This window comes from Mytilus galloprovincialis, chromosome 7 (genome assembly GCF_965363235.1).
Source record: "Mytilus galloprovincialis chromosome 7, xbMytGall1.hap1.1, whole genome shotgun sequence".
NCBI classification, from domain to species: Eukaryota; Metazoa; Mollusca; class Bivalvia; order Mytilida; family Mytilidae; genus Mytilus; species Mytilus galloprovincialis.
In genome coordinates this window covers 12,679,790-12,693,327 of record NC_134844.1, presented here as the reverse complement: position 1 = coordinate 12,693,327, position 13,538 = coordinate 12,679,790, and the positions used below count along the sequence as shown (strand labels likewise).

Genomic DNA, 13,538 nt, shown 5'->3' with positions numbered 1-13,538 from the left:
AAATATGAGAATAACACCAAAAACCTACCTATTGTAGGAACATATCTTTATCAGACACACAATATGTTATAATAGTACGTATGCTAGAGACACTATTCATCATAAAATAAAAGTTATCTATATTTTAAATCAAACGGTTTAAACTTAAGCCTGTTACCAAAAACTCTTACAAAATATGACGATATTCATCTGATTTACGACATATTTTTTCACCATTAATGTGCCAATCCATTTCATAAAAGAATATGATTAAATGTACACAAATGTAAATTAACCGATTCTGACAAAAGGTGTCTTTTGGAAAGGTGCTGGATGGTGAGAATAAATTGCATTTAGTGTGAACTTATGATCCATGTCTCAGGCTTATTCTATAATTACCACTCGAAAAAAAAACAATATAAATTGTGTATCATTTTTTTTTAGATTTGAAAGTGATGCGGAGTTTTGCGTCATGGCTTGATACACAATGTCACTTGTGTTGTAATATATAACATACTTGGCATTCGTATAATACCTGGACAAACATTAGAAGAACAACTAGAGTCATCCCGAGAGACACCATTACAGTCTAATCCGCCAGCAATAGGGGAGGGATCATTGCAAGTCCGGTGCCTAGTACGTCTGCCACCGCCACACGTTTTTGAACACCCAGTCCATCCATTCCATCTGCCCCAATTTCCATTCACTGAAAGTTAACAGTAGACACTTTCAAAACTGAATAAAGTATATACATATTCTAATTATAATTTCGCTCATTCCTGATTTATAAAACAATGTAATTGGTAAATCAAAACATTTGGAAAAATATACAAATCGTCAATAATTGGAATAAAGACAATCATATGACAATGAGTCATTAGTACTTTCTATGAAAGCGAATGACACGCATTAAATACCCTTGCAAACATTGAGAAAAACACCAAAAACCTGCCTATTGTAGGAACATATCTTTATCAGACACACAATGTTATAATAGTACGTATTTACCAAATGCTAGAGACACTATTCATCATAAAATAAAAGTTATCTATATTTTAAATCAAACGGTTTAAACTTAAGCCTGTTACCAAAAACTCTTACAAAATACGACGATATTCATCTGATTTACGACAGATTTTTTCACCATTAATGTGCCAATCCATTTCATAAAAGAATATGATTAAATGTACACAAATGTAAATTAACCGATTCTGACAAAAGGTTTCTTTTGGAAAGGTGCTGGATGGTGAGAATAAATTGCATTTAGTGTGAACTTATGATCCATGTCTAAGGCTTATTCTATAACTACCACAAGAAAAAAAAACAATATAAATTGTGTAACATTTTTTTTAGATTTGAAAGTGATGCGGAGTTTTGCGTCATGGCTTGATACACAATGTCACTTGTGTTGTAATATATAACATACTTGGCATTCTTATAATACCTGGACAAACATTAAAAGAACAACTAGAGTCATCCCGAGAGACACCATTACAGTCTAATCCGCCAGCAATAGGGGAAGGATCATTGCAAGTTCTGTGCCTAGTACGTCTGTCACCGCCACACGTTTTTGAACACCCAGTCCATCCATTCCATCTGCCCCAATTTCCATTCACTGAAAGTTAACAGTAGACACTTTCAAAACTGAATAAAGTATATACATATTCTAATTATAATTTCGCTCATTCCTGATTTATAAAACAATGTAATTGGTAAATCAAAACATTTGGAAAAATATACAAATCGTCAATAATTGGAATAAAGACAATCATATGACAATGAGACATTAGTACTTTCTATGAAAGCGAATGACACGCATTAAATACCCTTGCAAACATTAAGAAAAACACCAAAAACCTGCCTATTGTAGGAACATATCTTTATCAGACACACAATGTTATAGTAACTTTACCTGACCATATAGGAAAATAGGTATTTAGTCGGATCTTAACACGTACTTGTGATTTGGTTAAAACCGGTTTTGTTCAAAATATACGAAGAAATGTCGAAATGTTCAGGACTTAATTAAATCCGTATTTCGGTAGGATGGTGCATGCATACGATTTTTTATTGCGTCTTACACTTTGAGAAGCGAATAGTCTTCAACTACTTTATTCAAATATTGTGTAAAAACGTTAATTTTGAGCTATGAAAGTCAAATGGCTCGAGTATTTTTCTGAGGAAGTTTTAAAAAATTGCAAAGAAATATTTTTACATTGGGTTAGCTTTCATTAGTCTTAACTATCTATAGATGAACAACTTTTGGTTATATTTATAGTTTAGAATCATCATTGAAGGTGGGGACGATTTCGCAGATAATTAATTATATTGATGTGCCATTTGTATGCCAGAGTGACATTTCGTTGTATTATGTGCCAATTCGAAAAAGTTATGCGAGTATTCTCTCCCCTTAACAGGTTCATTATTTTATAATTAAGTTTAGGTTTCTGATATAATTTTGAATAATTACAAAATGTATCAATTCAATATATTTCAGTTTTTGTTATTGGTGTATCAAAAACATTGATGTACGAATATAATTTCATAAATTTGAAACGTTTAAAATGATTACATACCAATATAAAGAATCGTTCATCATTTTTGAAAAAGACTATGAACGAAAATCGATTTATTTATCTTCCCTTGGTGACAGATTGATTGGGAAATGAACCAGCGTAATATAATGGTAATCACAGAGAGGGACCAGCAAGCAATTTTTAATTGTAGCTTATTCAACGTTAAAACAATTTTCCACTATAAACGAATGTTACTTTATACAAATATAAGGACTTTGTTAGCTAAATCTACAAATTTTATTAGATATTATGATTTTTTATTGCAATAGATTAATATGCTAAATGTTATAATAGTACGTATTTACCAAATGCTAGAGACACTATTCATCATAAAATAAAAGTTATCTTTATTTTAAATCAAACGGTTTAAACTTAAGCCTGTTACCAAAAACTCTTACAAAATACGACGATATTCATCTGATTTACGACAGATTTTTTCATCATTAATGTGCCAATCCATTTCATAAAAGAATATGATTAAATGTACACAAATGTAAATTAACCGATTCTGACAAAAGGTGTCTTTTGGAAAGGTGCTGGATGGTGAGAATAAATTGCATTTAGTGTGAACTTATGATCCATGTCTAATGCTTATTTTATAACTACCACAAGAAAAAAAACCGATATAAATTGTGTATCATTTTTTTTTTAGATTTGAAAGTGATGCGGAGTTTTGTGTCATGGCTTGATACACAATGTCACTTGTGTTGTAATATATAACATACTTTCAGAAGCCTGTAATTCAGTGGTTGTCGTTTGTTTATGTGTTACACATTTGTTTTTCATTATATTTTTTTACCTAAATAAGGCTGTTAGTCTTCTCGTTTGAATTGTTTTACATTGTCTTATCGGGGCCTTTTATAGCTGACTATGCGGTATGGGCTTTGCTCATTGTTGAAGACTGTACGATGACCTATAGTTGTTAATGTCTGTGTCATTTTGGTCTTTTGTGGATAGTTGTCTCATTGGCAATCATAGCATATCTTCTATTTATATTGGCATTCTTATAATACCTGGACAAACATTAGAAGAACAATTAGAGTTCTCCCAAGAGACACCATTACAGTCTAATCCGCCAGCAATAGGGGAGGGATCATTGCAAGTTCTGTGCCTAGTCCGTCTGCCACCGCCACACGTTTTTGAACACCAAAACGTGACTTAAAGGAATTCGGGTACACTTTCTGTCTTTCATGTTTACGGAGCGCCCAAAGTGGCAGTTGGATATTCAAAATATATAGTGAAAACCTACCTGAGACGGCTTAAATGAAGGTGAGACCCCCTTGTCTTTCAATGTCCATAAAATTTAATTCAATCATAGACTCTGTATATAGAAAGGTTGTATTAGAAGGACATCTTAGAATAATGTCAGATTCGATATCTACGGAGGGCTTATATTGTCACTTTTCAGCTAAAAATTATCAAAATTTAAGGACAAAGGGCACAGGACAATGGTAAGAGCCCCCTGATCTCTCAGTCTTTCTAATATTATGCAGACATTTAGTGAATAGGTATATACAAACGTGAAAAAAAAAGGAATTTGGGTACACTTTCTGTCTTTCATGTTTACGGAGCGCCCAAAGTGCCAGTTGGATATTCAAAATATAAAGTGAAAACCTACCTGAGACCGCTGAAATGAAGGTAGGATCCCCCTGGTCTTTCACTGTCCATAAAATTTAATTCAATCAAAGATTCTGTATATACACTGTGTAGATACAAACTAGACTAAAGTGAATTTGGGTACACTTCCTGTGTTCTATATTTTGAATATCCAACTGGCACTTTAGGCCTTCCGTAAACATATAAGACAGGAAGTGTACCCAAATTCCTTCTAGTCTCGTTTGTATCTACCTATTCACTAACTGTCGGCTTAATATTAGGCAGATTGAGAGATCAGGAGGCTCCCATCATTGACCTGTGCCCTTTGTCCTGAAATTGTGACAATTTTTAGCTGAAAAGTGACAATCTAAGCCCTCCGTAGATATCGAAGATTGACATCATTCTCGGGAATCCTTTTGATACAATCTTTATATATATGCTAGCAGCCGGTTGTATATTGAATATCGAATATCGAATAACGAACCGGCTGCTAACTTCACATCCATTTTTCAAATTTAGTTTTTTATCATTTACTCCATAGAAATTCATTGTCACATTTATGTCAGAATATGGTAATACACAAACGCTAGTATTTTGGAATATGGCAATACACAAACGCGAGAATTTTGCACCGCCATTGTTCGCCACAGTCGTTAAGGACGCAATGACGTCACGTCATTTGGAGGGCACAATATCAATATACTCTTTTTTGCCCCGGGCAATTTTGAGGTTATTGCATATGCATAACACATATGTACACAAGTGTAAAGTAACCAATTTCTGGCAAAGATTTCTTTCGGAAAGGTAAAGAATGCTGACAGTTGATTACACTATGATTCTAATATGACGTGCTTCTTTCGCTTTGTGAACAACACTGTGATAAAATTCTCGATATATCTATACTTAGCGCAGACTCAGAGATATACATAATAATGGCTGTTACAATATACTTCCCACGTAAATCTACATGTATTGGAACCTATTTGCAGACCCTTTGCCGATTTTATTGATTTAAAAAGTGTAATTAAAAAAAGACAAAATAACTGTTATTCTTATTCGGATGCATAATTAAAAGCAGTAATGCACAAGAGCTCGGAGAAATCAACAAAATAAAAATAAAATAAAATTCCGCGAAAGTCTATGAATTTTTTTGGCGCATTTAAGTCCAATTTCAAAACATGACGTCATACAAATGAAACCGCTAAAGTTGAAAGTTTTCTGTTACGTGAACCATCGAAATTCGTATGATATTGTATTAAAACTGATTTTTCAGGTAGGTTTTGTTTTATTTTCTATTCTATTGCATTATTTGCATATTTACTAATTTGAGCAAGTCAACATGACAGCTCCTTAGTTACGAATGTCAACTTTGGATTTGACGAAAGCTTACGAGAAAATCATGTAAATTAAAATGGCAAATGTTGGGTTTGAGAATTTGAAGAATTAAACAGGTTTTTTTTTCTAACGGATATTCACGAAATAACCCATACAAGCTACGGATTTATTAAGATATTTGAGCTTTATCTAACAGGGAGTAAAAAATATCAGCCACACACACACCAAACCAACCCTCGCTTCAGTATTTTAATGACCGTATTTGTCCTATTAGAATCGAAATAATTCATGGAAGCCATAGATTGTTGGAAATTTACACATGGCCTGGGCCGTGATATTCGTTAATTTTATCCCTCGCTAACGCTCAGGATAAAATTCGAATATCACGGCCCAGGCCATGTGTAAATTTCCAACAATCTATGGCTTCCATGAATTATTTCTTAATTTAATCGTATACTTAAGTATGCTTCGTGTCGTAGTCCTCATTGTAACTAAAAAGCAAAACAGACGCTGTTTCTTTGCGTTAAAATTTGAAAGTGATATCGAAGTTCTGTGTCATGATATGATACAATGTAGTTACAATGAAAATTCAACATAAGTACATTTTGTCCGTTTTAGAATGAAAGTATAAAATCCAAATTATCATTTGACAATTTCTCAACTGTTGACAACCCTTGTTCCAATGGTTCATACAGAGTCCGCACAAGTGAAAATGTAATTATCATTCATTTTGAATCAAGCATATGTTGGTAGCTTACATCTAAAAGGTGGTAAATTATGCACAATATGGAAATTCTAAGAGATCTTCCCAATTTTAAAACAATTCTTCATTTTTGCAAATAAACACCCAGGGATTTGATTTTCAAAATAAAATGGAAAATCCAAACAGTTGTTGCTTTTCTATTAGCAATTAATTTATATCATATTTAACTTGACCTGTACTTCATTTACCTGGACATTCATCAGTAGAACAGCTACGGAACTTCTTAGAGTTGCCACTACATGCTGATCCACCATCTGATGGAGAGGGGTCATTGCAAGCCCTGTTTGATATCTGTCGGCCACCACCACACGTTACTTGACACCTATTCCACGCTCCCCATCCTCCCCAGTTTCCATGCACTGAAAAATGAATATCATTATATATTTTTTTATTTTCGGACAACGTTAAATAATGTTAATGATATTAAATCTGAACATATAAGAGTTTTGTTTTAAATTATTATTACGATTATTGTGTATGACATTAAAAGTATTAATGTTCGAAAGTTCAATCAGATCCAATTTTGAGGAAGACATACTGTTCAAAACAACTTTAGGAACCTCGTTGACGTTATTTCAATCTTTCAATCCATTATATTAGCAGTTACCATGAAAATTCAACATAAGCACATTTTGTCCGTTTTAGAATGAAAATATAAAATCCAAGTAATCATTTGACAATTTCTCAACTGTACAACTGTTGACAACCCTTGTTCCAATGGTTCATACAGAGTCCGCACAAGTGAAAATGTAATTATCATTCATTTTGAATCAAGCATATGTTGGTAGCTTACATCTAAAAGGTGGTAAATTATGCACAATATGGAAATTCTAAGAGATCTTCCCAATTTTAAAACAATTCTTCATTTTTGCAAATAAACACTCAGGGATTTGAATTTCAAAATAAAATGGAAAATCCACACAGTTGTTGCGTTTCTATTAGCAATTAATTTATATCATATTTAGCTTGACCTGTACTTCATTTACCTGGACATTCATCAGTAGCACAGCTACGGAACTTCTTAGAGTTGCCACTACATGCTGATCCACCATATAATGGAGAGGGGTCATTGCAAGCCCTGTTTGACATCTGTCGGCCACCACCACACGTTACTAGACACCTATTCCACGCTCCCCATCCTCCCCAGTTTCCATGCACTGAAAAATGAATATCATTATATATTTTTTTATTTTCGGACAACGTTAAATAATGTTAATGATATTAAATCTGAACATATAAGAGTTTTGTTTTAAATTATTATTACGATTATTGTGTATGACATTTAAAAGTATTATTGTTCGATAGTTCAATCAGATCCAAGATTGAGGAAGACATACTGTTCATAAAAACTTTACGAACCTCGTTGACGTAATTTCAATCGTTCCGTCCATTATATAAGTAGTTACAATGAAAATTCAACATTTTGTCCGTTTTAGAATGAAAGTATAAAATCCAAATTATCATTTGACAATTTCTCAACTGTACAACTGTTGACAACCCTTGTTCCAATGGTTCATACAGAGTCCGCACAAGTGAAAATGTAATTATCATTTATTTTGAATCAAGCATATGTTGGTAACTTACATCGAAAAGGTGGTAAATTATGCACAATATGAAAATTCTAAGAGTTCTTCCCAATCTTAAAACAATTCTTCCTTTTTGCAAATAAACACTCAAGGATTTGAATTTCAAAATAAAATGGAAAATCCACACAGTTGTTGCGTTTCTATAAGCAATTAATCTACTAAGTATATCATATTTAGCTTGACTTGTACTTCATTTACCTGGACATTCATCAGTAGCACAGCTACGGAACTTCTTAGAGTTGCCACTACATGCTGATCCACCATATAATGGAGAGGGGTCATTGCAAGCCCTGTTTGATATCTGTCGGCCACCACCACACGTTACTGGACACCTATTCCACGCTCCCCATCCTCCCCAGTTTCCATGCACTGAAAAATGAATATCATTATATATTTTTTTTATTTTCGGACAACGTTAAATAATGTTTATAATATTTTTTAGTGTTTTGTTTTAAATTATAGTTGCGATTATTGTGTATGACAATTAAAAGTATTGAAATTTTCTATCATTATTGTTCGTAAGTTCAATAAAAAATGTACATGCCATCTGTTTTGTACGCCAGACGTATTTTTCGTTTACACATCCTCGGCTGTGGTTCTTAAATCAAAAGAGACGAACAATTGCATTAACTTCAAAAATGCAGAACACTGTTGACAAAAATCTAACAAGGGTCAACTACATGAACGCCAATATGCAGTGTTGTCCAAACACGAAAACAGCTTACGACCATTATGTTTCTTTCATACATCAATGTAAAGTGTTTTCAAAATTGAAATCAAGAGAAGTAGAAACTAATATGAACGTAGGGACTCGATATGATTTACCATATCATGCTTTTAAACAAGAAACAGATGAAGCACAATATTGCAAAGCAGTATTCCAATTTGGACTAATTATTAACGGCGTCATGAACTTGCAGTGCGAAATGAGGTTTTGTGTTGGTATTCTTACTTTGACGTTGGCATACAAAACAACAATACGAACACCGTTGATTTAATTGTTATCTTTCTTTCAGTTTATTCTTAGTTCCGTTTAAGAATATCGATGAAACAGAAGAATGTTCAGATAATAACTGAATAATTCTGAATTTCTAGAATTGCAAAGTCGTGAAATTTCGTTTGAAGCAGCTTTAAATGTTAGCGCATTGTCTGACATCATTATTTTCGGCACTGATCGTCGACTTACCAATCTCCGGAAACCCAATAAAAAAGATTCTTCGCTGAATTCGTAAACTAATTCCAAGTGTACTGCTCGAGTGACAGCACATGTAAATAGGCAAATGTAAGCCTTCGATTTTTCGTTGTGTCTGTTCCTTATCGTTAGCGCTCCTGTGAAGTCTACACAATTTATTTCGTCACTAAATATTTTACCTTGTGTATATCTTATCCATAGGAATTTTGCATTTTCAATTTCATCAATACGTAACAACTCTTTCTTTCGTTCAGTTTCCGTTGCTCTGCAGTTTGTTGCAAATCTCATTACATATGCGGTAATTCGGGTTAATTTTCTATAAGAATTGTACCGTTCGATATCTATGATTTTTCCTATCCCAATACATACATTTTGATTATTCTCCATTGTTTCAATTTTGTCATCGTTCTCCGACATTGTTGTACATACACTAGACGTTACATTGTTTCCGTTCCATGTCGGCCAATCTTTTTTGCTGTTTAACCATTTAGGTCCACTAAACCATATTTCATACTGTTGCAGTTCATCAGATGTTATACCACGTGTAAGCAGATCTGCGGGCTTGTCTTTTGTAGGGCAGTATCTCCATACATTATCTCTACACAAACTTTTAATTTCTTCAATTCTTTTTTTTTGATAAATTGTCTCTGTGGTTTTACGGATGCAAGCCAACTCAGTACGATTTGACTATCACTCCAAAATTGTATTCCACTGAAAGTATCCGGAAAGTTTTTGCAAATATGATCAGCAAGTCTTGCTCCAATTACAGCCCCCATGAGCTCTAGTTTTGGTAAAGTTATAGTCTTGATAGGCGCAACTCGATTCCTTGCCATTACTATTGTTGGTATTCTGTCATACATGATGTACGCGCATGCGCCGTACGCATGAGTTGAAGCATCGGTAAATACATGAAGAGTTGGTAAATTTCTGTTATTCTCGTTTTTTGTTTGAGTACTTCGATGAATCTCTGTTTCTAAGCTCGATGCCAGATCTCGTGAAATTAATATCCAATTTGATTGAATATCTTCCGTTAATATTTCGTCCCACTCCAAATTTAGCTTCCAAAGTGATTGCATAAAGATTTTCGCTTTTACAGTAACTGGGCTTAATAGTCCTAACGGATCGAAAATCCGTAAAATTGCCGTAAAATATATCGTTTAGTTAGTTTTCCTTTTTTTGTCCATCTCGAATGTGTTACTTTGATAAAACAACTTGTCCGTTTTAGCGTTCCATTGCATACCAAGAATTTTAGAAAGCTCATCTTTGTCTAAGGTTTGTTCTTTGCTAGCGATTTCTTGTTTTGAATTCTAAGAGCGTAGGTTGAATCCGCCTTTCGTAAGTAATTCTCTCGATCTCCTGTAATAATCTATTACGCTATTTTCGTTATCAAAGCTAGTTAAAATGTTGTCCACATACAACCCATTTTCAAGTGTATCTGAAAGTTTCCCCGGATTTTCCTTAAAGTGTTTGAGAAGTGTGGCGCTCAAAATGAATTGTGAAAATGTAGCTCCGAAGAGTACGAACTTGAAGCGATATGTTATTAGCGGACTTGATGTGTTTGTAGGATCGCTAAGCCATAAGAACCTCGTTGCATCTCGGTCTTTCTCGTCGAGCTGTATTTGTAGAAATGCCTTTACTAAATCTGAAGTTGTAGCATATTTCTTAGCGCAAAATCTCATAAATATTCCCGTAATGTCATTCATAACAGGTGGGTGTGATTCTAAGCATTCATTTAGACTTGGATCATCTCTTCCATCTTTGCAGCTACAATCATAAACAATGCGTATTGGCGTAGTAGATGATTCCTTGGCAACAGGGTGATGTGGGATATAGTGTACGGGTCGATCGGTAGGAAGTTTTGTTTCCTCAACCTTTTCAATAAAATGTCTTCTCTTCTGCTCCATTATGATATCTCCATACATTTTAAGTAAATCAGGTTTGTTTGCTAAACGTCTAATAACGTTACCTGTCCTCTGTTTCACCAATTCCATGTTATGCGGTAGAGGAAGAAAGTCTGGTTTCCATGGTAACTTAGCTGTATACTTTCCATTTTCTAGTATTATACACTTTTCTCCGTATTCTCTTACAACTTCAGACTGACTTTTAATGTTATTGCTTCCTGAAACCCCCAACGATTCTAAGTTCCAAAACTTTTCCAAGTCGCAAACAACGGCTCCGTGGTCCGTCAAAATATTCATCATTGCCGATTGTTTTGAACTACTTCCGTTCTTAGTTAGTACGGGTCCCGACAAGAGATAACCAATTTTCGACTTTACTGCGGTCGGTCCATTTCCTCTTATTATTTCATCTTCAATTATTGACCAGTAATAGTCTTCGCCAATCAATAAAGATATGTTAAACTTGTCTTCTGCGCATATCGGATGTGCTAGTCGTAAAAAATGTAAGTATGGCAGTGCTTTTATTTCCTTTTGTGATTTTGTCTGAATAGGAGCGTCAATTTTCGGTACAATTATTACTTCTATTTCTATTCTTTGATTATCAACTGTTTCAATAGCTATGTTTGCTTTATTAAGATGACGAACTTGTCCTACGTTTCCTCCAAATCCAGATATTTTCAGTGCAATCTTTTCGGTGGACTCATTTCTAATTTTCTAGCTAAATCGTCAGTTATGAATGAGTTCTGTGCTCCCTCGTCAAGTAAAATATTTGTCTTTATCGATCGATTTTCGGACCAAACTGGAGTTACGGCAGTTTTCAGTAAAACATCTGTATGTACAGTAACAGTAGAATGTAAGGATGTGGTTAGCTCCAGTGGCGTTTCCTCTACGGCGGTATGTGCTACGGTCTTTAGTGAACTATACTGGTTTTCGGTCAAGCTCTTTGGTTCTGTGTTATATACTTGCACATGTATGCTCGTGTGATGTCACTGGCGGCATTTAAATTCAGACTTACATTCAGCTACTCTATGACTTCCGAAACAGTTAAAACATACCTTTTTTCGCTTCACAATTTCTATTCGTTTCTCAACATCTTTCACGTTTTTGCATGTATTTGGATGATGGGATTCTTCACAAAATAAACATTTTTTACGTGACTGTTTTCCGTTCTTTCCGTTAAATGTTTCGGCAATAAACGAAGCGGTCGGTAAACTTTCTAAATCTTTATTACTTGGACCTGTAGATTGTCCTGCGACCTGTACGCATACTTCCCTCTTTATTGCTGTTCTCAATGATTCGATGTTCCAGTCGTCGTTTCCACGGTTTCGGGTTATGTTTTTCCGTACATCGGACGGCAACTTATTGTATATTATAGGCGTAAGAATGGCTCCAAATGTACTCTCGTTTGTTCCTAACGATTCTAATCCGCGTAAGCTATGATTATTAAAATTTTATTAGAATTGTTGACACAGATATATGTCTCCAGGAATGTTATATTCATAGTAAGAAAACGTCAAAATTTGATTTTAGAGTGGTAAATCCGTAACAAGTAAAGCAAACTACTAAAAAGCCACTATAATAAACAATACAGTCATCAACAATTACCAAAACTGTTACTATATAGTCAGCTATAAAAGGCCATCACATAATCAAATCTGAAACAATTCGAATGAGAATAGCAACGGCATAATGAATTAAAATATGAAATCAATAACCAAAAAAACAAATGACAGCAACCAACTACAAATACTGAATTCGAGGCTCCTAACTAAAGTCAGGCATTTATATATTATTGACGGCTAAAACTTGAGCGCCCAACCCACCCCTTGTCTTTGACAACAGTTTAAAAGCACAACATAAAAATCTTTCAACTGATTTTCTATTGCGTGGTCCACCACTTGTTTATCAATTGGGGACCACGCAATAGAAAATACGATGAGAACGCTTGAATCATATCTTTATTCATTTATTGAAAAGCGGACTGACAAAACTGAGAGATATTTAAATATTTATAATATGTAGGCTTATATTATGAAAGGACCTCTACAATCTACAAAAAACAAGCATATCATCGTCAATGTCAATGATATAAACCAAGAAAACAAAAGACAGAGGGAAAATTTACGTGCTTTTACCTTTCTCTCAAAGCAGTTTTAATATCTTATCGTAAAAACATGTAGCTGCCGTCTTTCTGCGACATACCTTTGTATCAATGAGAGGAGCTTTCCTATTATTCAATGTTAAATTAAAACAAATCCAACATACGTAAATATTAAAATTCGTTCTTCGTTGTCTTGTGTAGGAATGAAGTCTTTAGTTATGTCCATAGTTTGGTATAAAGCTGATTCTTTCTGGCATAATCAAGAATGATATTTTTATAGATTTTTTGCTATAAAGTGAACACCCAAAAAATTGCACAAACAAAGCAATATGGCAATATTTGGAAACAATAGACTTGACACAATTCGATAGATATAACTTGAGCTAATTTCAACTTGTTTATAAATGTCTTGTCTGCTGCAATTATTTTAGAGTAAGTACAAGCAAGGAAAAACGTCATTTTTCAGTATTCTATTACTAATGCCATCGTGTTCAACAGCTATATTAGCCTTT

The 13,538-nt window shown here is 34.0% G+C and overlaps 1 protein-coding gene across 1 annotated transcript in view; it reads right to left on the bottom strand.

Moving 5' to 3' along the window:
• LOC143084129 (uncharacterized) overlaps nt 1-11,018 on the bottom strand; it is a 50,293-nt gene extending 39,275 nt beyond the window's left edge. Inside the window, exons 1-6 of the mRNA XM_076260537.1 lie at nt 10,994-11,018; nt 8,034-8,204; nt 7,236-7,406; nt 6,438-6,608; nt 1,424-1,594; nt 515-685 (exon numbers count right to left, since the gene is read on the bottom strand). Of these exons, the coding sequence (XP_076116652.1) occupies nt 515-685; nt 1,424-1,594; nt 6,438-6,608; nt 7,236-7,406; nt 8,034-8,204; nt 10,994-11,018 (880 nt within the window). The remainder of the gene's footprint in view (nt 1-514; nt 686-1,423; nt 1,595-6,437; nt 6,609-7,235; nt 7,407-8,033; nt 8,205-10,993) is intronic.
• Nucleotides 11,019-13,538: the final 2,520 nt, after the last annotated feature.